The sequence below is a fragment of the Ascaphus truei genome, chromosome 6, assembly GCF_040206685.1.
Source record: "Ascaphus truei isolate aAscTru1 chromosome 6, aAscTru1.hap1, whole genome shotgun sequence".
In the NCBI taxonomy this organism is placed as follows: domain Eukaryota; kingdom Metazoa; phylum Chordata; class Amphibia; order Anura; family Ascaphidae; genus Ascaphus; species Ascaphus truei.
The window spans coordinates 107530363-107553525 of NC_134488.1; the positions used below are offsets into that span (position 1 = coordinate 107530363).

At 44.6% G+C, this 23163-nt stretch overlaps 1 protein-coding gene across 6 annotated transcripts; it reads left to right on the forward strand.

The window, feature by feature from the left end:
- The first annotated feature begins 3000 nt into the window (after positions 1–3000).
- On the forward strand, positions 3001–19943 carry PNKP (polynucleotide kinase 3'-phosphatase). 6 transcript variants are annotated; one of them, XM_075605651.1, is made up of 18 exons: positions 3067–3155; positions 6502–6650; positions 6960–7098; positions 8794–8840; positions 9639–10190; positions 11832–11911; positions 12060–12117; positions 12231–12338; positions 12625–12696; positions 15050–15098; positions 15232–15302; positions 15390–15482; positions 15981–16077; positions 16195–16256; positions 16890–16999; positions 17514–17601; positions 17688–17755; positions 18994–19943. In XM_075605651.1, exons 3-18 carry the CDS (start codon positions 6972–6974, stop codon positions 19112–19114), a joined length of 1803 nt encoding a protein of 600 aa, XP_075461766.1. In that variant the 5' UTR covers positions 3067–3155; positions 6502–6650; positions 6960–6971; the 3' UTR covers positions 19115–19943. The 6 variants fall into 6 exon arrangements, with proteins under 6 accessions (XP_075461765.1, XP_075461767.1, XP_075461766.1 ...); XM_075605653.1 differs by lacking the exons at positions 3067–3155; positions 6502–6650 and adding exons at positions 4498–4544; positions 5300–5342; XM_075605650.1 differs by lacking the exons at positions 3067–3155; positions 6502–6650 and adding an exon at positions 3001–3054.
- The last annotated feature ends 3220 nt before the right edge of the window (positions 19944–23163 follow it).

Below are 23163 nucleotides of genomic sequence, written 5' to 3' on the forward strand. Positions count from 1 at the left end.
TTGTTCCTGTAAAGTACCCCTAGTTTGGCATAGGTCTTGGTTGTCAGGGTATTAATGTGCATCCCGAATGTTAAGTGGGAGTCAAACCATATGCCCAGGTATTTAAAACTAGTAACAGGAGTTAGGGTTGGTTGTAATCTGGAGCTCAGTCGCTGGAAGCTTTAAAAATGTAGTCTTGGTCCCAAATACCATTGTTACAGTCTTGTCAGTGTTTAAAAACAGTTTGTTTTGGGAAATCCAGTTTTCGAGTCTCAAAAAGTCAGACTGAAGTATGTGTTGAAGGTCAGAGAGGCTATGGCTGTGTGCATATAGGATTGTGTCATCTGCATACATGTGTATTGAGGCTTCCTTACAAGCTGTAGGAAGATCATTGATGAACACTGAGAAGAGTAGGGGCCCCAGAGCAGAGCCTTGCGGGACACCTCAGGTGATATCCAGGGGGTTAGAGTTAGAGCCAGAGATGGACACATGTTGGGATCTACCTGATAGGTAGGACTGAAACCAGTTTAAAGTATGTTTCCCTATTCCAGCGCTCTGGAGTTTGTTAAGCAGGATAGCATGATCAACAGTATCAAAAGCCTTTGCAAAATCTAGGAATATTGCACCAGTGAGTTGTCCCCGTTCCATTCCACACTGGATTTCATTGCAAACTTTTAGCAGGGTAGTTACAGTAGAGTGTTTGGGGCGAAAGCCAGATTGGAATTGGCTAGGGAAATTTGTCTTGTTATAGTAATCGCTTAATTGGGAGTGGACATATTTTTCCATGACTTTTGATAGGATTGGAGAAGTGAGATTGGTCTGTAGTTTGAGACAGTGTTTTTGTCCCCACTTTTGAAGATTGGGACAACTCTGGCAGCTTTCCAGGTCTTAGGGATATGGCCTGCAGACAGGATAGAGTTGACTATGGAAGCAATTGCTTTGGCAATGGCTGGGGCACCAAGTCTTAGGAACCTAGATTTTAGTAAGTCAGGTCCACATTGGCTGCTTAGTTTTAATTTGAGGAGCGCTTGTGTAATCTCCTCTTCGGATACTGGGCCAAATTGATGAACCGGTCACCACATTATGTTATAGGTGTGATTACAGCCGGTGCAAAAGGGATAGTTAATAAGACAAAAACACAAAGAAGGAAGATCACAGGATCTCCCCAAGATCCCAATTCACTGCACTCAAAGGCTGTTACATATATATGAGGGTAAAATACTCCCAGACCTAATAGTCCAGATGGCTAATTTAAGTACACAAAGTAACCGCTCCCAACACTGTGGAAGGACAATTACCAATAAAAAGCCTAAATTGGCAAAAAAATACTTTGTGTACTTAAATTAGCCACCTGGACTATTATGTCTGTGAGTATTTTACCCCCATATATATGTAACAGCCCTTGAGTGCAGTGAATTGGGATCTTGGGGAGATCCTGTGATCCCCATTACACACAGCCCTGCCGGCAGGTGATTACGGTCCTAGTTGGATCTATACCATGGGCCCTATCTTTGCAATACATTGCTTGAACCGGCAGAGAAGGGGCATTTTAGGACCAAAGTCAGCCCTGATGACAATGACAGACTTAAAAGGTTAGAACGAAGTAAATATATTACAAATGTTATGTTATTTATCAAATGTTTTACCAGGAAATTATACATTGAGCGTTACATCTCGTTTTCAAGTATGTCCCGGGCATAGAGTTATGATGACAAATACATGGTTACAAATCCATAGTTACATTAAGTGAGCAGGGTTATACATTATATACAAGACATTGCATGCACAGTAAGAGATGATGTTATAGGCGCATGTAAGAACTTAGACTGGTGTCAGCCGTGCCAGTCTCCGGTAGATTGTTCCAGTTGGCATATCACTGCCAATTGTTCAATTCGGTCCTAAACGGGTCAGCACCTTAGATTTGTCAGTTTGCCACAAAGTTTACACAGAATAGGACATAAAAAGGACCCAAAGTAATTAAAAGAGATTACTATCAACTCTCACTGACATGGGGTCAGCCTCATTCATTCTAGTCAGTCTTATTACCATCCACAGAGAAACGCTGCCCACTCATTCCAAGCAGTAATTCAGATTCTGTTCCAGAACCCGCAGATTTGACAGATTCTGCTCTTTTCGAGGTTTCCATCTCTGCATGCACCCTGTGGCTGCACTGTAATTAGATGCAAACTCAGGACCAAAATCAGGGAGGCATTTTAATGGAGCACTGCTGATTTTTATCAGTGAGAATTCATTCAAATCTATGAGTCGCTGATGTTAAAAAGCAGTAATACGGTCTCCAAATCAGTGAGACCTGCACACTCTTCTAGGGTTTCATTTGGTCCAATTACAGGGAAATCGAGACTAGCAACATTGTTCTTTTTCTCTAAAAAGATTAATGAAAATGTAATTTTACATTTAATCTGAGCTGTTGTTTGAAAGCAGCGATTTCATTGGGTGCGGCCTAGATAAACCCAATGGGATTTATTATCGGTTTTATTCTGTTGCGCATTCATACTTCTATTGGGAGGTTTTGCTTTATTAACTTGCTGCTACTACTGCTACTATTTCCCATTTTCAAAACTGGTTGGAAGAAAAATATTATTATTATAATCTAAAGTTCTAAACCACACTACTTTATTTAGGACAGATCTTTTAGTTTAGTTTATGATTGGGGTCAAATGCTGTGTTATTTGTCTGCATTAGACACACATTGTAACCTTGCTGTTGCTTTGTGGTTATATGAGCTCATTTGAACAAAACACTGATCCCTGCATTTATTAACACTAATTAATTGTACAGTAAATCCCCTAAACCTTCTTTTACCTCCCCTGATCCAGAATAACATCGCATACTGTTGGAAGGAGCTAAAATCGAGTTGTAAAATAATGTCTATTGAATGACATTTGTAATGTTTTCATTCATCTTCCAGGTGAAAATATCACTGAGATGGACTATTAATATATATATATGTATATGAATAGAGCCTGGAACCATTCATGCGGCTTCATGTGCAGCGCACGGAGCACAAGGCATGTTACACATTGCGGAAGTACCGTGCAGTAGGACCTCGCGTAGGTTTGTACGTGCCTGTGTTATGTGGGAGAGAGGGTTTTTTTTTTCTCTCGCGTTGCCGGTTCTGGCCGTTTGGGAGACAGAACCGATCTGATCCGATATTAGTATGTTCGATAACAAAAAGTGGGGCCTGATGATGCCCAAGTGCATTATGGGAACTGTAGTCCATGTAGTTAAGCAAAATAGTATGTGAGGGTCACAGCTGTGATAGTGACATAGGGGTTGGTACACGGCACAGCTGAATCAGCTAGAATACCTCCTTATTTGACCATGTGCAGCTAGTGCTATTTAAGTTTGTACCCTAAACAAATGACATTACAATGAATTGTAGCAGTCGTGTTGCTGGCACCTCTGGAAGGAAAGGGGTTAAACCGCCCACAAGTCAGAATGACAGCTTGCTTGGCCCCTCATTCATTTCTTCTACCAATGAGAGAATGAAAATAAATGGTTCAGATATAACGGGGCCCTATTTACTAAGCAGTATTCTGCCATGGGACACCTTCCGATACTGAAAGGCCTTATAGCCGGCTCACTTGTACAGTATAAGCAATAAGTTGTCTTCTAGTGCCAGAATGGGTCTTATAGCAGAAAACTGCTTACTAAATAGGGCCCATTATATCACAACCATTCCTTTTCCCTCTCATTGGTAGAATAAAGAAATGATGCACACACAAAAGGGGATTATGCCTTGAAGGTAGAGGTTTCACATGTATGATGCTCTTGACCTTGTTGCCAGAATTTACATTAACACAATGTTTGTGAAATTTACATTGTATGTGTAACCTATCTTATTTTCCTGTATATGTTGGCGTGAGGCCTGAGTCCATCCTCCCTTAGTCCAGGGGTGCGCATCCTGGGGGGGCATGCCCCCTAGGGGGGGAGGCGTTGAACCAAGCTGCGCACTCTCCTTCATGACATTTAAACGCATTGCGCTGGAGAACGCGGGGCTCTGTAACTGCCTCTTACCTTCTCCCCGCTTCTCCATATGCATCTTTTGATAGTGACGACGCTGCATCAAATGGCAACGCGGCGTCATGGAGATGCCGGAGAGCAGGTAAGAGATCCAGGGAGGGGGACACGAGGTAATACTTTCGCGCACCCCTCCCACCATAGTCGGACTCGCCAGACAACAAAATCCAGACAAAACGTATAATATGTGCTTTATGGTTAGGTGCAACCTTAGCTCGCTGGCCCCTACTTTTAGGGAGAAACCCTCCCAACCTAACACAATACATATATTATGCACAGTAAATGAGGATGCTGCATTGTTGTCCCTTTATATAGTCCTAGTGTCAAATGTAGAAACCAAATAAGCGAAAGTTAATGCTGGCACGGAGTTGGCGCTCTTCTCTTAAGATGGTGGGTGGCGTTGCAGGACTGTTAGCGGTGGTTAATTTGTGAGGTGCTTGTTTACGTTCACAGCTGATACCCAAGTTTTCAGGAACAGGTCTCCCGTCTGTCTGTTATCCAGTCACATCTTGGCAGCTCAGCAAGTATCTGGTTCTCTCTTGCTCTGGGCTCTTCTACTTTCTCTGTGTGTAGGGGATGTGCTCCTGCTGCCGTCTCTCGCTTTCTCTGCCCTTGGCTATCGGTCTCATACAAGCCTAATCTTTCACCTCCGTGTCAGGCTGTCTCTCTGTAGCTCCTCTCACTGTCACCTGTCCTGTCTCTCTGTAGCCCCTCTCACTGTCACCTGGCCTGTCTCTCTGTAGCTCCTCTCACTGTCACCTGGCCTGTCTCTCTGTAGCTCCTCTCACTGTCACCTGGCCTGTCTCTCTGTAGCCCCTCTCACTGTCACCTGGCCTGTCTCTCTGTAGCTCCTCTCACTGTCACCTGGTCTGTCTCTCTGTAGCTCCTCTCACTGTCACCTGGCCTGTCTCTCTGTAGCTCCTCTCACTGTCACCTGGCCTGTCTCTCTGTAGCCCCTCTCACTGTCACCTGTCCTGTCTCTCTGTAGCCCCTCTCACTGTCACCTGGCCTGTCTCTCTGTAGCCCCTCTCACTGTCACCTGGCCTGTCTCTCTGTAGCCCCTCTCACTGTCACCTGGCCTGTCTCTCTGTAGCCCCTCTCACTGTCACCTGGCCTGTCTCTCTGTAGCCCCTCTCACTGTCACCTGGCCTGTCTCTCTGTAGCCCCTCTGCTTGTGCCTCTGTATTTCTGTCTCAGAATGGCAGTTGGACTCCCTTGTATGGTTCAACATTCTATCTGTTTTTCTTCTTATCCTATATCTCCTGTCATGTGTTGCCAGGCAGATCAGTGACAGTGTCTCTTATTCCATATCGCACCATGTGGTAGGTGAAGCCGATTAACTCTGTATTCACAGTATACATATATTTGTAGCATGGGCGACATATGTGATATCAGGGGTGTCGGGCATCATTTTCTGATATTCAGAAGTACTTAATTATTTTCAAGACTTTCAGAATCAGGGCTTATTATTACATGGGAATACACCTTCTACTTATCCTAGTAACATATAATACATTGTGCTAGGAAGCAGATTAGCCATCGGTCAGTGAGTCTGATTACACCCAAGAAACAAACTAAGCAGAATTGGGAACAAAGGTTGAGAAAAAATGACACACGGGGGGTCTTGTACTGTACGTGTCTGTTATGTGGGTGAGAGGGAGAAAGTTTTCTCTTGAGTTGCCGGTTCTGGCTGTTGGGAGACAGAACCGATGCGATATTATTAAATTCGAAGTGGTGCCTGGTGATGCCCCAGCGCATTATGGGAACTAGTCCATGTAGATAAGCAGAATAGTATGTGAGGATCACAGCTGTGACCGTGACACATGGGTTGGCCCTTACACGGCACAGCTGAATCAGCTAGAATACCTCCTTATTTGACCATGTGCAGCTACACACACCCTGCTATTTTAGCTTGTACCCTAAACAAATGACATTACAATGAATTGTAGCAGTCACGTGTTGCTGGCACCTCTGGAAGGAAAGGGGTTAAACCGCCCACAAGTCAGAACGACTGCATATATTAACCCCTTCAGTACCAGAAGGGACAGCTTGCTTGGGCCCCATTTCGGTAATCTACCAATGTGAAAATGAATGGTTAGGATATAACGGGGCCCTATTTATTAAGCAGCATTCTGCCGTGGGACACCTTCCGATACTGACACCCCTTATAGCCTGCTCACGTGAATAGACTGCAGGTTGTCTTCTAGCGCCAGAACGGGTCTTATGGCACAAAGCCACTAACGGGGGCCCGTTATATCACAGCCATTCCTTTTCCCTCTCATTGGTAGAATAAAGAAATGATGCACACACACAGAAGGGGATTATGCCTTGAAGGTTTCACATGTATGATGCTCTTGACCTTGTTGCCAGAATTTACATGAACACAATAATGTTGGTGAAAATGACATTGTATGTGATTATCAGGGGTGTCACACGTCATTTTCTGGTATTCAGAAGGACTTTGTTTTTCGTTCTTCCCAGGACTTTCATAATCGGGGTTTATTACATGGGAATCCTCCTTTTTTTTTTTACGTGTCCTACGAACATATAATGCATTAGCGGTGCTTTCCCATGTGCTAGGAAGCAGATTAACCCTCGGTCAGTGAGTCTGATTACACCCAAGAAACGAAGTAAGCAGAATTGGGAACAAAGGTTCAGACACAATGACACACAGGGATTTATTTATAAAAGTATTGTGGCTTCAAAAATGAAATACATTTGGTGCAAAAAAAGTCACGCGATTGATTAACCCTTTGACTGCACGAACAGGTCTGCAACACATGGTCTGTAGTGCCTTGATGACCCCAGGCCCCTCTGGCAGTAAACTGGTTACACTAGCTGGGTCAGTGCTAGAACCCTTCTGCTGTTCTTGCCCCATGATATTATGGACATACACTTTCTGCAGCTAATTGGAGCGCCACATCTGTTTGTTCCCCCAGCAATCCTTGGTGATGAAGTGCTACCTGAAGAGCCTTGATGGTGAGCACAGTCCTATCTCTCTTCCTGATGGTGTGGGGGTTGTGCTTGGAAGAGGACCAGAAACCTGCATAGCAGACAAGAAATGTTCTAGGAGGCAAGGTAGGGAATCCGTCCCTCCTTATCCCCGGTGCTGGTGGGTCGGATGCATTACACAGGGGTCCTCAACCTTTTTGTGCCCACGGGCACACTTGAGAGTTCAGAAGAGCGTGGCGGGCACCAACCAATTAGCACGCGCACACAAAATACATTTACCATGGGGGGAGTCCTCCAGTGCCGCACTGACACGCTCGCGGCTGCGGAAGTTGGTCCCAACTTCTGGCGAGAGAGAGAGGCACGCAGCAGGTATCTCAGCAATGTGGCGCACTACTCACTGGCAGCCGGCGAGGTACCGGTAGCTGGCAATCGACGTGCTGGTGACCCTTAATCTACACCGTATTATCAACTGGTTGGTCAGTCCGTCGCGGGCCCCCCCGAAGGCTTGGCGGGCGCCATGGTGAACGCGGGCACCGCGTTACATAGTAGATGAGGTTGAAAAAAGATGTACGTCCATCAAGTTCAACCTATGCTAACTTTAGACAACAGATACTGTCGCGGCCCCTTTTATTCTCCTACATCCCCGAATTTTTTCGGGGATGTTTTCCGAATGTCACGCACTTTGCCGCGTTCATGCCGAGACAGCGCTAATACAATGAAACCACCCGCGGCGCCTAAAAATATCGGAACATGCCGCATCAAACACTGCATCTGCCCGCGGTTTTAAAAGTCGCGCTGAAACGGCCGCACGAGGCTGAAGGCGGCCGCCACTGTACTTTATCCTATATCTATACTTACGTGTTGATCCAGAGGAATGCGTTGGGGACCCCTGCATTACATAATAAATAAAGGAGCCAATATAAAGGTAATAAAGACAGAATAAATGGCCTGCGCTGACTTTGGGAACTATGATTCGACGTACACATCTACATACAATGCAGCGCTATATAAGAAAATATAGTACAGTTAAATATAAACCAGTAAGACGTGGGAAAGTGTTTCACACGTGTGTATTATAGATGGGCAGATGTAGTTGTATGCATATGCAATGTTCTCCACACACAGAGATACATTTCTGACAGCAATGTGAGTGTTAAATCTGCAACTCTCCTCCCCCCCCCCCAAGAAAAATACAAATAATGTCCTAACATAATCTGATAGTTCATATTCTGCTGATCTATTTTAAATGTTTCCCCAATCTTAATTTGTGGTTGTGTTCACTTTTTGTTTTTTTTTATTATTTCATTGGCATCTGTTGTTACTATGATAACCGCTGTTGTTTTAATGAGTGGCAGTAGCCATTTTAACCTCCCAGGCAGGCACTCTTTCAGCAACTGATCATCTCCAGAATCCCACTATTGCATTTAGAAAAAGGGTGATAGAGAATCAGACATTTTTTTTAATATGGCTAGTAGAAGATGCATTAACTAAATGATGTTTATCCTATATACTAAGCAATTAATTTTTTCCTACTGAATATTCTATATACTAAAACACAAGCTGTTTTTCTGCTTATAGTTCGATACCATATACTAAAAAAAACAAAAAAATATAAATGTATCCAAATAAAACATATGCTCAATAGGTATGTAAAAAAACGTCATATTTGAAGGTATGGGTATTAATTAAGAGTCAAAGGGCTTGTGTTTCTAGCAGGATGGTGTGTAATAATGGTGTGTTGAAGAATAATGGGTAACACGTATATTGTTTTGAAACGATTTCAATCGAAAACTCAAAAGATAATCCCCTTTTCTCTTGCAGTGGAGCTGGCGGCAATGGTGGAGCAGAGAGTAGTACGTGTCACGCAGGTAAGTAGTGAATTGGGGATGGTGCAGGAATTGATACTGGAAAAATAGTTAATGATAATTTGCACAACAAAAAGGGGTTAGAAAACCTATTCGCTATGTGGCAAAACAAAGGAATTATGAAAAGATGATCCAGGGCGGAATAGGACGGTTGGCCGCACTGCTGGCGTTCCGCTGCCGGGATACTTCGCTGCAGGACATTTCGCCGCGATGTCTGCTCCTGCGCCCGACGGCCCACTGTCCACCGCGCACCCGACCCAACAAGCCAAGTCAGGTCTGCTGCTCCGAAAACTGTATGTGTAAATGGCCCGCGTGGGGCGGCTACACTGCCTGGACACGCCATTCCGACTCCCCATCCCGCGGGACATTTAAAGATGGCACTTCGGGGCAGCCTGTCTAGGCAGTGCAGCGTTCCCACGCGGGACATTTAAACATGCAGCTGTCGGAGCGAGCGGTCGGGCGTGGCGGACCTGGCTTGTCAGGCGCGCAGCGGCCAGGCGCAGGAGTGGATATCACGCGAAATGCCCCAGCGACTAAGTGTTTTGTCTCAGGCCGGAAGTCCTACACGGGATCGAAAACCTGTAAAACACAGGTAGTGTACACGATTATTCTGTAGAGTTTTATGTGGTGGTTTTGCTGCAGATGGGACCCTTTCTTAAAACATAATAAATAAATAGTTTAAAAAAAACACAGGCCTACTGAAGTCGAAAATTGACCCTTTGATGCTTTTGGAGTTTGGGATTCTCTTGCACTTTGCAGAATGGAAGTGCGTTAGCGCTGACCTAATATCTTTGTTTGTAGTTGGGAGCAAACCCTACATCAGTTGGAGAGGTAAAGCTGAAGCTCGGGGAAAGCACGTTGATGAAAGAAGGCCAGACTCTCTTTGTGGTGAATGGCCTGTACCCACATACCGTGAGCTTCATTGATGAGAGTCCCCGCCATACGGCTGCCTCTGGAAAACCCAAGACAAATGTAGAGGTTCACAAAACTCCTCCTCTTGCTGCTTCGTCAAAGAAGACACTAGTTGACTTCTTTGGTGTGCCCAGATCTGAGGGTCCGAGGAAGAAGAACTCCAGGGATGGGGACCATCCATTGGAGCCAAGCAGCAAGAAGCCGAGGTTGAAGGATACGAGCTTGGAGACTAGAGAAATCGGTGATGATTCAGAAGAGGAGGAAATTGCTCATAAACTGAGAGAGTTGCAGCAGACGGCAGCTAAAGCAAACAAGGCGAACACTGGGACTGTGCAGAGATCTTCACAAGGGTCCAGGGGAGAATCCTGCACCAAAGATTCGTGGGAAGAGCATGGGAAGCTTTTAATCTTTAACATGAAAGGTGTTCAGTCCAGTCACAAGGTACCAAAAACCAAATGTGTTCAATAAGATATTATTAACTGCTCTGAGATTTAAGAGGTGAGTTAAAAAGGCAAATGAAGCTTTCAGGCTACAATAGCACAGGCTTTGACATAAAGAGGGTGTTACCCTAAGGCCGCGCTTATAGTGACGGCGACGCAATGTCGCGTCAAAACAAATGTATTGAATACGTCGCGTGCGCTTATAGTAGGAGCGATGCGAAGGCTTGGTTGCGATCGCTGGAAGTCAATTTGATTGTTTTCAGCGACCACAGCGTGACGTCGCCGTAGCAAGGACTATAAGCGCGGTCTGAGTTACACAGGATATTCACTTACTGCATCTATCAGCAATTCAGTTAGGAAATGTAACGCTTCAGTGACCATCAGAACGCAAACCCACCACACCATGTACATTTGTGTCAAAGAGGAGTGCAACTGAGATTGTGACCTCGAGTAATACAACAAATTACATAGTTAACTTATCTGGGGTTTTTTTTTTTTTTTTTAGAAGTGAGGGTCATTTAATTAAATTGTTTGTCCAAAGCATTATAAGCTTGCAATCCATGCAAAGGTACCCCCTCTTCTGCACGTTCTGTACCTGCAAAAAGATCTCATACCCTCTCTAATGGGGGGAGCTGTCTTTAATAGACTGATCATACATAGGTGCATAACAAGAACTGCCATTTAAAAGGGGAGTGTTCTTGAAACCTTGGTGTGGTTTGCAAGCTTAAAATACTTTGGATAAAGAATTTGTCATGTTGGATGTAGCACTGAGCCTTTGTGTCTTGAGTTTATACAGGCACTCGTGTGCAGGGGTGCGCAAACTAGGCGGCACGAGATTTTCTGGGGGGGGAGCAGCGAAGGCCTCTGTAAGGTCCCTTACCCTGGCTCAGACGGCTTCTGGTGATGTCGCCACGGCAACGTGACATCAGAACGCCGGAGGGGGGGGGGGGGTGTACGACAGGGGGAGAGCCGGCAGGGGAGAAAGATTGCACACCCCTGCTATAGTGTATGTAATAGTGTTTATTCACACAATAATGTCACCATTTCAGCCCCTTACATGGACATTTACCAAGACAACCAGAACAACATCTCCATCCCAGCACATATAGTTAATGGTGAATAATGTCACAGGAAAACAATGGTGCCAGATGTTACTTTTCCTGCTGCGTTTCTCCCTTTTCATTATATATTCTGGGTGCACAAACCCTAACCCTAACTGCATTACCCAGCAGCAGCTAATCAGGATGGTTAAAGCTGTCTAGCCCCCATAACAACAGCCCGGCTCAGGGAAATCCCGAGGTTCCCCAAGCCAGTCAGGTCACTATGTCCAGAAAGGTAATACCGGACACCTCTAAAAAAAAATTACTGGACAGTGTCCAAATACAGGACAGTCCTGTTCAATACCGGACACCTGGCAACCCTAGCTGTGTGTGCTTCAGTGTCTGTCAGTGTAGTGGGTGGGGAGGGGAGCGCAGTTAGCGGAACTTGCCCCTTGTGCAAAAACACCTGGTTACTCCTCTGGATGGCGCTATCATACTACTTTTCTGTCTTTACCACTAAGGTGCCCACCCAGTAATTGTGTTTGTTTGCATTAAACTTGGTTACAGTGAGATCCTACAGTAGTGACCAGTCTGTTTTGTAGATTGCTGGATTCGACTTGGATGGAACAATCATTACTACACAGTCTGGGAAAGTCTTCCCAACCAGCCCAGATGACTGGAGGTGAGATGTTTTTTTGCGGCATCTCCTGCCATTTAGCATCCCTTTGTATAAGTCAGTCAGTGGTGGAATCACAGAAGCGAGATCCACCCTGCTGCTGCCTTCTCTTTCTGCAGGATCGCATGTAAACATATCTTGTTTAACCTCACAGAATTTTATATCCAGAGGTTCCCAAAAAGTTGAAAGAGCTTCTAGCTGAAGGATACAAGGTATGTTTTCTGAGCTCAATTTGGACTTTGCTCCAGGGGACACAGAGAAGGGGGTATGCAATCTGGTACTCTGTTCTTTTACCCATCTATCTCTTTCATTGTCCCTATCCTAGGTGGTCTTTTTCACCAACCAGATGGGAATTAGCCGCGGCAAACTCCGGCCTGAAGATTTTAAAGCCAAAGCCGAAGCGGTTCTGGAGCGTTTAGGGATTCCTGTGCAGGTTTGGGGGAGATTACTTTGCTCGTTACACAGGGTCAACATGAAAATATTGGAATAGGATTTTGATAGCCAGTACATGTGGGCGTTACTGTCTATGTAATGTGGACTAAATACCAACCAACACATTTCAGCTCTGAGTGGTTCATAAGACTGTATCTCTAAATGTGCTCTGAGGATCAGCAGGATAGAAAGATAAATGATGCTGGAGAAATCTGCTAATGCCGCTATTGGTAGATTTATTCAGCCACACTCTGTTGTACACAATCTACCATTATATATCATTCCAGGTCTTTGTAGCTACTGGCAAGGGTATCTGTCGTAAACCAGTGACTGGAATGTGGGACCACCTGTGTGAAAAGGTAGGCTTTGTTACACGGCGCTGTACTTGTTCGGCTCCCTATGTACTTGTTCGGCTCCCTATGTACTTGTTCGGCTCCCTATGTACTTGTTCGGCTCCCTATGTACTTGTTCGGCTCCCTATGTACTTGTTCGGCTCCCTATGTGCTTGTTCGGCTCCCTATGTGCTTGTTCGGCTCCCTATGTACTTGTTCGGCTCCCTGTGTGCTTGTTCGGCTCCCTATGTGCTTGTTCGGCTCCCTGTGTGCTTGTTCGGCTCCCTATGTGCTTGTTCGGCTCCCTGTGTGCTTGTTCGGCTCCCTATGTGCTTGTTCGGCTCCCTGTGTGCTTGTTCGGCTCCCTGTGTACTTGTTCGGCTCCCTATGTGCTTGTTCGGCTCCCTATGTACTTGTTCGGCTCCCTATGTACTTGTTCGGCTCCCTGTGTGCTTGTTCGGCTCCCTGTGTGCTTGTTCGGCTCCCTATGTGCTTGTTCGGCTCCCTGTGTGCTTGTTCGGCTCCCTGTGTGCTTGTTCGGCTCCCTGTGTGCTTGTTCGGCTCCCTATGTACTTGTTCGGCTCCCTGTGTGCTTGTTCGGCTCCCTGTGTGCTTGTTCGGCTCCCTGTGTGCTTGTTCGGCTCCCTGTGTGTTTGTTCGGCTCCCTGTGTGCTTGTTCGGCTCCCTGTGTGTTTGTTCGGCTCCCTATGTGCTTGTTCGGCTCCCTATGTGCTTGTTCGGCTCCCTGTGTGCTTGTTCGGCTCCCTGTGTGCTTGTTCGGCTCCCTGTGTGCTTGTTCGGCTCCCTATGTACTTGTTCGGCTCCCTGTGTGCTTGTTCGGCTCCCTGTGTGCTTGTTCGGCTCCCTGTGTGTTTGTTCGGCTCCCTGTGTGCTTGTTCGGCTCCCTGTGTGCTTGTTCGGCTCCCTGTGTGCTTGTTCGGCTCCCTGTGTGTTTGTTCGGCTCCCTGTGTGCTTGTTCGGCTCCCTATGTACTTGTTCGGCTCCCTGTGTACTTGTTCGGCTCCCTGTGTGCTTGTTCGGCTCCCTATGTGCTTGTTCGGCTCCCTGTGTGCTTGTTCGGCTCCCTGTGTGCTTGTTCGGCTCCCTATGTGCTTGTTCGGCTCCCTGTGTGCTTGTTCGGCTCCCTATGTACTTGTTCGGCTCCCTGTGTGCTTGTTCGGCTCCCTGTGTGCTTGTTCGGCTCCCTGTGTGTTTGTTCGGCTCCCTGTGTGCTTGTTCGGCTCCCTGTGTGTTTGTTCGGCTCCCTGTGTGCTTGTTCGGCTCCCTATGTACTTGTTCGGCTCCCTGTGTATTTGTTCGGCTCCCTGTGTACTTGTTCGGCTCCCTGTGTGCTTGTTCGGCTCCCTGTGTACTTGTTCGGCTCCCTGTGTGCTTGTTCGGCTCCCTGTGTGCTTGTTCGGCTCCCTGTGTGCTTGTTCGGCTCCCTATGTACTTGTTCGGCTCCCTGTGTACTTGTTCGGCTCCCTGTGTACTTGTTCGGCTCCCTATGTACTTGTTCGGCTCCCTGTGTGCTTGTTCGGCTCCCTGTGTACTTGTTCGGCTCCCTATGTACTTGTTCGGCTCCCTGTGTGCTTGTTCGGCTCCCTGTGTACTTGTTCGGCTCCCTATGTACTTGTTCGGCTCCCTATGTGCTTGCTCATATTATTTTTGACATAACAGCAATGGGACATGATAGCAGGATCTTATCGCAAGGTTAAAGCTGCAGACCAAGCAATATCCTACATGTGTGGGGGCGGGGGGAGGGGGTTAAATAAATCAATTATGTACTATGAGAAAATACTTGTAGCATTTTTTTTTATTTTAAACATCCCTAAATTACATTTTTTATGTATTATAATATAACCAGCATTTTTTGTTTCTATAGCAACCATTTACAAAGTCACGTCCCCTTCCTCTTCTGAAACAGGCTCTGACACACCCCTTTTTGAGCCCTGCCCCCTCTCTAGCAGTGCACCAGTTGTATCTAGTGACTGCCTGGTCACATGATCTTCCCAACAGAACTTTGCATCTTTGGTCCTCTTCTGCTGCACAGCCATTAAGTGAACCCCCAAGCAGAATCTTCACCGATTGGCAACATGGCTAATTACTTATCATTGTATTGATATGCATATTAATGGGGGGGAAATAAAATTAAAAGAAAAATGGCATCTTGGACAGCTGCTTTAAGATCTATCTTGGTGTAATTATGAAGGTTAAGGAAATAAGTGTTTCTTCTCCTCTCAGTTCAAGGGTTTTATGAGAAGAAGCGATGTTTTGGATGAAAGCCCTTCCTGCAGTATGTCTCCTTGACATATATTAATGTAATGTAAAAACCCAAGTTCTGTGACACTTTTTCCCCGTTATCTTTTATCCCACTCAGGCTAATGATGGGATCAGCGTGCAGAAGGAAGACTGTGTGTATGTGGGAGGTAATGCACTTACCGCTGCAATGTCTTTCCATTGTCATACACCTTATCCCTCCGGACTGCAAACACTTTAACCAGTATATAGCACGCGGTTCGTTTTTTGCATGCCATGCATTATTTAGTTCCTCTCTTGCAGATGCTGCTGGTCGGCCGGCAAAATGGGCTCTTGACCGCAAGAAGAAAGACTTTTCGTGTAGTGACCGCCTGGTAGGCAAATGACAAGTCCTATGTTTATTATGATCTGATAATAACTTCCACTGGTATCTCATCCACGGTTTCTTTTTTTTTTTCCAGTTTGCTTTGAATCTTGGCCTGAAGTTCTTTACACCGGAAGAGTTTTTCCTTGGGTGGAAGAAGGCTCCATTTCAGCTGCCGAACTTTGACCCGGTAAGACCAATCTGATGAAAGAAGTCGGCATTTACTTAAACACGATGACGATCACAATTGTAATGAGGATATCAACTCTTAATCTCTAGGCTTGATATTGAAAATTACAAGAAAACCAATTATGTTAAGGTGGACATGAGGCAAAAGGTGGCACTGTGTGCTCCTTTGCAGCAAGGGATTCTGGGACATGACATGCAGTGGAAGCACTGTATGCTGGGAGATAATGGTTGAAAGCAGGTTTGCAGATGAGACATGTAAACGTGCTCACAAGTGATATTTTTATTTGCTGTACACAAGAAAACCAAATACATTTTGAGGGTGAAAACTAACCATTATCCTGAGAGAGACTCACAGGTGACAGGAGGGAATAGACCAATGTAAAGATTGATTCGATATTAAGAGAGCGAACTGGAATCAACAACAAATATATACATTTGGTCAAATAATTTGTTCTTGTAACATTTTGCTTTGTTCTCCTACTACTTCAAATCCCAACAGAGGACTTTGGATCCAAAGGGTCAACTGTATGATCCTCCTTCTGCGTCACTGGTGTCCAGCTCTCCGGAAGTAGTGGTAGCTGTTGGCTTTCCTGCAGGTGATGACTAATATTTTTGTTATGAAGTTACGGATTCTGAAACCCATGAGTTAATTTTCACCCTTAACATTTAATCCCCCCCAATTAAATAACATACCCCCTACTCTCTGTTTACAGCTGGAAAATCAACGTTTCTGAAAGATCACCTGGTGACAGAAGGATATGTGTGCGCCAACAGGGTAAGTAGGGAGAGAAGGAGCTGCTCTATAGCCACATTGTACATAACACATTAGGGGATCTCTCCCTCCTGGAAATTCTCCCCACATTTTTAGGTTAAGTAATTATTTAATTAAAAAGTAAACATCAAAATCTTCCGGTCTAGGGCATTTGATCACAGGCCTTTTTGCCGCGACCAAATCTCCACCGGCCTTTAGCTTTGCCGCCACGGTAAGTCCCTAGCTTTACCCCTTACCCTAAAACTCCCTAATACTAACGCTACCTTTTGCTCCCTACCCTAAAATCTCTGTCCTTAACCCCCCCCCTTCCGTAACTGCTAAATTAAACCCTAAATTAACTTACCTTGGAGAAGCTGTCCGCGGCAGAGTGTCGCTGGTGCGGAGGGTCCTTCTGCAGCCGGACTCCGGCAGAGACTTGAACGCGGCGAGACAGGTGCAACCGAATGTCCGATTCCGAAAATCTTCTGCTTTTATAAAATGATTCTTAAAGCAAAATCCGTTGGTCCGAGTCAATGGAACATTATTTCATTTTATCTTCTAGTTGAGGCAGGTGAAACAAGAATCGGGTATCAGATTCTTCACGGAAATAATATTGTTCCCTTCCTAACTTTCTGCCCTCGACTGTGCATCTTTTAGGACACACTGGGCTCCTGGCAGAAGTGTGTGGCAGCGTGCGAAGAGGCTCTGAAAAACGGAAAGCGCATAGTCATCGATAACACCAACCCTGACGTGGAATCGCGCAGCAGGTGATGAATCGCAATAAGTAACGCTCCCTTTAGCTTGTCTGAGTCTTCTGTATATCTCCCGGTATAGTGCAACACACACAGACACAAGGAACAGCTATCCCCAAGCAAATGTAGATCACTACTTATAAACTTCTTGTGACTGATTCAAAGTAGATTCATTGTAGAGAAACAGCGACCATGTTTCAGTTCCTACATGGACCCATTGTTCACCTGAAGGAAGGTCCATGTAGGACCTAAAACGTTGTCTCTGTTTCTCTACAATAAATCTACTTTGAATCAGTCACAAGAAGTTTATAAGTAGTGATGTACTTTGTTTGGGGTTAGCTGTTCCTTGTGTCTGCGTGTGTTCGTTGCGTTGGCCACACGGACGGATTGGTCCCCCACATTTTTTCATTCCCCGGTTTCCTTTGACCTGTACAGTACAAGCCATGGGAAGCACCACTATACAGAAAGGTACCACTTTAGTGTAATTGCTTTTAGGTGCCATTTTATTTCCCCATCTTCCATGTCTCAGGTACATCGACAGTGCCAGAAAAGCCGGTGTCCATGCAAGGTGTTTCGTGTTCACAGCCTCCATTGATGTGGCAAAGCACAACAATCGGGTGAGTGAGGAAGACTACCACGGTGAATCGCCTTCATATCTTGGTGGTCTGTAGCCTATGACTAATACTGTACTTCTTCTTTGTAGTTCCGAGAGATGACTTACACTGGTAAAGGACATCTTCCGGTCAATGACATTATTCTCAACAGCTACAAGTAAGTGCTAAGGAGAGGAGCTGCTAACCTGCATCAAGTTAATCGAAGCGTTAGTCAGTGCTTTGCTGTAGTGCAAGAAAAGGTGTAAATAAGGCGCTAAACACCCTATAAGTGCTAACTCAATCAATTATAAGTGACTTAATATGATAATAAAAGTGCATTAAACATAAACTTGCAAGTGGAAATGTGTAATAATATTAAGGTGTAAAACCCCCTGCTTCTACCCTCTGGTGGGGTTGTCTTCACTCTTCCCCAAATTGTGAAACAAGTGCTTTACTGTATACATAAACAAAAACATGCCCAGTTAGTCAGTCAAAAAGGGATTCTGTCAATTTTTAAAAAAAAATGCATGTAATAGTGCTTGTTTATGTTTTAATGAGATGTTGCAGTGAGAACTTCAATGGTAGGAATGCAGCGGGCACTCATGAAGTCGAAGGAAAAGGTTTCTTTATTGAATATATATTCCTCCTACGTGTTTCGGTCCCAGCTGCGACTGAAACGCGTAGGAGGAATATGTATATTCAATAAAGAAACCTTTTTCTTCAACTTCATGAGTGCCCTGCTGCCTTCCTACCATTGAATTCATTCACACAACGGGATCTACCACAGGATCAGACCCTTGACCGCATATGGGGCACGCCAATTCTTTTGTCTCGGGACAGTGAGTACTATGAGTGCGAGCTCTAAAAAATACAAAAACCTTTGTGCAGTGAAAACTACAACATTTAACTGACTGCACTTGGGCACATATTAGTACGTATAGCAAATGTATAAATAGGACAATCAGAAGAAATTTTTGCCTAAAGGCACCAAATAGTTTTCTCCTAGTTATGCAGAGTTGTTTTTGAACCCAGGTATTGGGGGTTCATGGTCCTTTGCCATAGCCACCACATACTTTGCTAAAATCCAATACTCTGTGAATGGGCATTTTGTCAGAAAGGAGAGTTGATGGTGTCATGGAACAGGCAGGAGAGGGATGTGAGCAAAATCAGGAAAAGGTTGTCTTATTCATATGCCCTTTTCATATATACAGTGTCATATACAGTGTCATATACAGTACTTATTTCACTCCGCGGCCAAGTCCTGTAATGTGAGATATTGCAGATTGTTTTTTTCTGTTGGTTACAATGTCAGTGGTAAATTACCCTTATCCACTGTAGAGAAATATAATAATTTCATTCCAATTTGAAATATATTTGTATTAATTTAATTCACACTGCTTATTATTATTTTTGCAGGAATAAGTTTGTCGCACCATCGCAGAGCGAAGGATTTAGTGAAATCCTAAATATCCACTTTGTGCCATGTTTCAAGGATCCACAATTAGAAGCTTTGTACCGTCAGTTCTCTGAAGGCTGATGATCCAGTCGAGGTTCTGAAGGCTGATGATCCAGTCGAGGTTCTGAAGGCTGATGATCCAGTCGAGGTTCTGAAGGCTGATGATCCAGTCAAGGTTCCACGCCTGCTGCCATACACCTCCAGCGTTGCGTCACAGCACAGATTGGAAATGATAATACTGGGGCATTAAAAAAATATAGAATCCCTCGCTAGAATGTAACACTCTCCTATTAGTATTTAGATGGAAGTTCTATTCATTTGTCTGTTTTTCAAGAACAGCGTGTAGAATACGTAAATAAAAAGGAGTGGTGACAGAAAGCAGCAGGCAAAGAAAATCTGCACCACACTTTGTCATGTGACCATGTCACCAAGGCATCTGGCCACTGGGTGGTGCTGCTGAGCTGATTTTCATTTTCTTAAAATCTCACATTCTGTTAAAAATATATATAATTTTTTTTTATATATACACACACACACACACACTGGTCAGACTGAGACTTTTTGCAACATAATAGATATGGAGCGGATCGTGTCCGTTGCCAGAACTGACCCTCGGGTGCAGGATCTATGACACCTTCTGTTTTCTCCTTGACATTGAACCCGTGCCAATGATCTCACTTTTGGCTGTCGCACAAGCTGTTCTGCGCCTTCAAATCTGGCCCCTAAATGCAGGCAAGAAATAAACATTGGAACATTTCCTCTCCTTGAGCTTTGGCTGTTCTGCCTTTTGGTGTAATTAGAAAAATATTCCTTTTTTTTTTTAAGCATGTTGTCATTTAGTTGGAAATACACCATCAAATCTGCTACTACTATTCCTTTAATAAACATTATTTTTTTTGTCCTTTTTAAATTGTGTATTTATTCCACAGCCATTCACAAACAGAAGTAGTGTATAACATCACAAGTGCTGATGTACACCTACAAATTAAACATAAGTGTTCTCCATCATTAGAGCAAAAAAGTCGATGGGGTTGAACTAATTTCCTTTCCCTAGTCTGCCTACATTGCTTTGTGTAACAGTGTAGGTAGGTATGTACTGTATATAGCGCCATCCAGGTACATAGCGCCTCACAGCCGTAATACACAGGACATAATAATATAACACATCGTGGGAATAAGCGCTTCAGACATAAAAGTAACAATAGGAAAAGGGGGCCCCTCCCCTGAAGAGCTTACACTCTTACTTAACCTCTGGGATCTTCTAATGATTTCCATATTCTTTTTATTGGATTATTGTATTTCCCGTCACCACATGTTTTGTGACTGATCAAGATACAATTTTGTGACATATTCCTTATGTCAAAAGATACCCTTGCACTGTCCTGGTGTGACATCTTGTGCAAGACCTTGCTCTCTCTGGAATTATTGTCCTCTCTAACTCTGAAATACCTTTGGGAAGTTCCACAGTCCCTGCATCCTTTCCCTATCTGCAATGTACATTACATCAGCTGTTTTGAAGCCGTTTAAAAACTCTACTTTAAAGTAAGTCTGCGTCCATACATCCTTCGCCCGTGCGGAGGGGTGCGCGTCCGTGATGTGAAGCGGGTGCGTTTTCCGGACATGGTAGATGCGCCGTCAGGGGGGGGAGGAGGGTGTCTAGTGGTGTGTCTGTGACATCATGGAGATGGTTCGGCCCTCATGGGGGCGAACCGCTCACGTTACCTGCCCATCGCGCCGAGAAATCAGTTTCAACCGATTCCTTGCGCAATATGCCCCCCCCCCTGCTGTCGCCCGCGCGGTCTATGGGCGTGATCAATGCCTTAAGGTAATGTGATCGCGTGCGGAAGCCTCCACACGGTCTTCGGCAGTATGGACGAGCCCTTCGAGACACCGCAAGCAGCGGTTTCAGAGACACTGTTATTCTGGGTGTTTATACAAGACTACAAACAAACACAAACTGAGCCCAGTGCTACATCCAATGGCAAAAATACACAGCCTGTGAATTATGGTCATGCCTTGGAGGGGCTTACAATGCGTTAAACTAAATGACCCTTTTATTCAAGGGATATGTAGGGATTTCACTGTGTATTTTTGCCGTTGGATGTAGCACTGGGCTTTGTGTTTGTAGTATATATTGCCATGCCCGGTAGCAATCCTTTTTGACATTTATATACATATATATATTTTGTGGTAACTTTTGGGGCTTATATGAGCTTACTGGGTATGTGTGTGATTGTTTATACACGGCTCCAGAAAAGCCTACTTGGTTGAATCCTTGTCTTGTGTGGACCTACAACCAATAAACCCACAGAGCAGGCCCTATAAGAGGATATAACTTATTAGCTCTTATTAGTAGTAGGGCTAGTTTCAGCACCTTTTATTTGTGGGATCGGACGACCACGAATTATAACTAGTAGTTCCAGGGGTGGTGAACTCTAGTCCTCAAGACCCATCAACAAGTCGGGTTTTCAGGATATCCCTGCTTCAGCATAGGTGACTCAGTCTTTGACTGAGCTACTTGTGCTGAAGCAGGGATATCCTGAAAACCTGACCTGTTTGTGGCACTAAGACTGCAGTTGGCCACCCCCGATCTACTCGATGAATTACCGCTACCACTTATTTTATTTATTTAGAGGACTTCTGTGTTAATACTGCACTATTTCCCACGATCAGTCCGGCTAACGTACTACGAGCAATGTGGCATCTAGACCGGGACATTTACACAAGTTTTACAAAGGATCTATAAAGGGCTGTCACTGCCTTTCATTTGCTTTCCATATGCTGGAATATCCACACCCTGCCCAATGACTTGTCACATTGCCTCAGTAATGCATCGTGATTGCCTCCCAAGATCAGAAAGCATCTTTGTTATACCTGGAACTACTAGACATGACCTAACGGATTATGTAATGTGTGGTGATTGTTTAATGAAGACAGACCTCTGTCTCCATAAGCTGAATCATAGTGTACACGTGACACCTTCTTATGGGTCATGTATTGCAGTGTACATTCTATGCTCTATAATGAAAAGTACAATATGTCTCGTAGCGTTGGCATACAGTATGTGACTTCTTAATATTAGTCATGTTATGTGTATATCACCATCAGAAAGGTATGTATTAAATGTTCATAATGACACTGTGAAAATATAACCTAGGGCTCTGAAAATACATAGGTTGTCATTAATAATGAAAACACAAATAATGATGTACATTCTACCATTAAAGAAGCAATCCACCCTAACTAGCCTCCATTTTGTTTATTACGTGATTGGAACTAGCGGGGGTCCTTGAGCTGAACTGCCCTATTTTTAGCTCGGGGGGGGGGGGGGGGGACGACTCCTGGTTTCAGAGATACTGGTGAAGTTACCAGTGCTACTTCCTGGTTTTTAAAGGTGATTTAAATGTTCATCCAATGGGAAGCCACAAATGATGCCTTTGGTTGCTTTAGGAGCACATTGCATAAGGCCCTTTGTTAATCGGCCCCATAGTTTTCTTTACTGTATATCTTTGGTTATCGGGATATTGGCCAAATTGATTCTTCCAAACAAGTATCAATAATGTAATTGTTCGATTATAGTAATACGTTGTGGTTCCCCTAAATATAAATAAATATTTTGCAGCCGGAGGAATGCATGATAAATGTATCACAGAAATGTGCAATATCAGGTCTACAAAGAGAAATGTGAAATGCTTTGTAATAAAATAATCATATTGCAATTTTCGCTCTGGGTGCTGCCATCTGTGCCGTCGCAGTTAACCGACCGTGCCAAGCACACAGAATAACCGTCCATTGAAACGTATCTGCTGATGTCTGTATATTCAGTATTTTATAAATGGTGAGCGTTGCCTGGTATGTTACTGTTTTTAGTTCTAGGCGGGGAGAAGGGAAACGTGTGTATTTTGCAGATCAAGAGGGTACACTGGACGTGTGCTAACGCAGGGCCCCAAATTCAGGAGCCTCCTGTAGTCAGCAGCAATGTCTGCTGATTCAAGTGGGAAAGAATAGACGGAGAACAAGGACAGCTGCAGGTCACAGCTAAGGCATAAAGGCAAGTCAGCGCAGGAGGCTTATTAAGAGGTTATCCGTGTCGCAGTCAGGATAAAGGTGCATTAGCGGCAGTAAGTGGG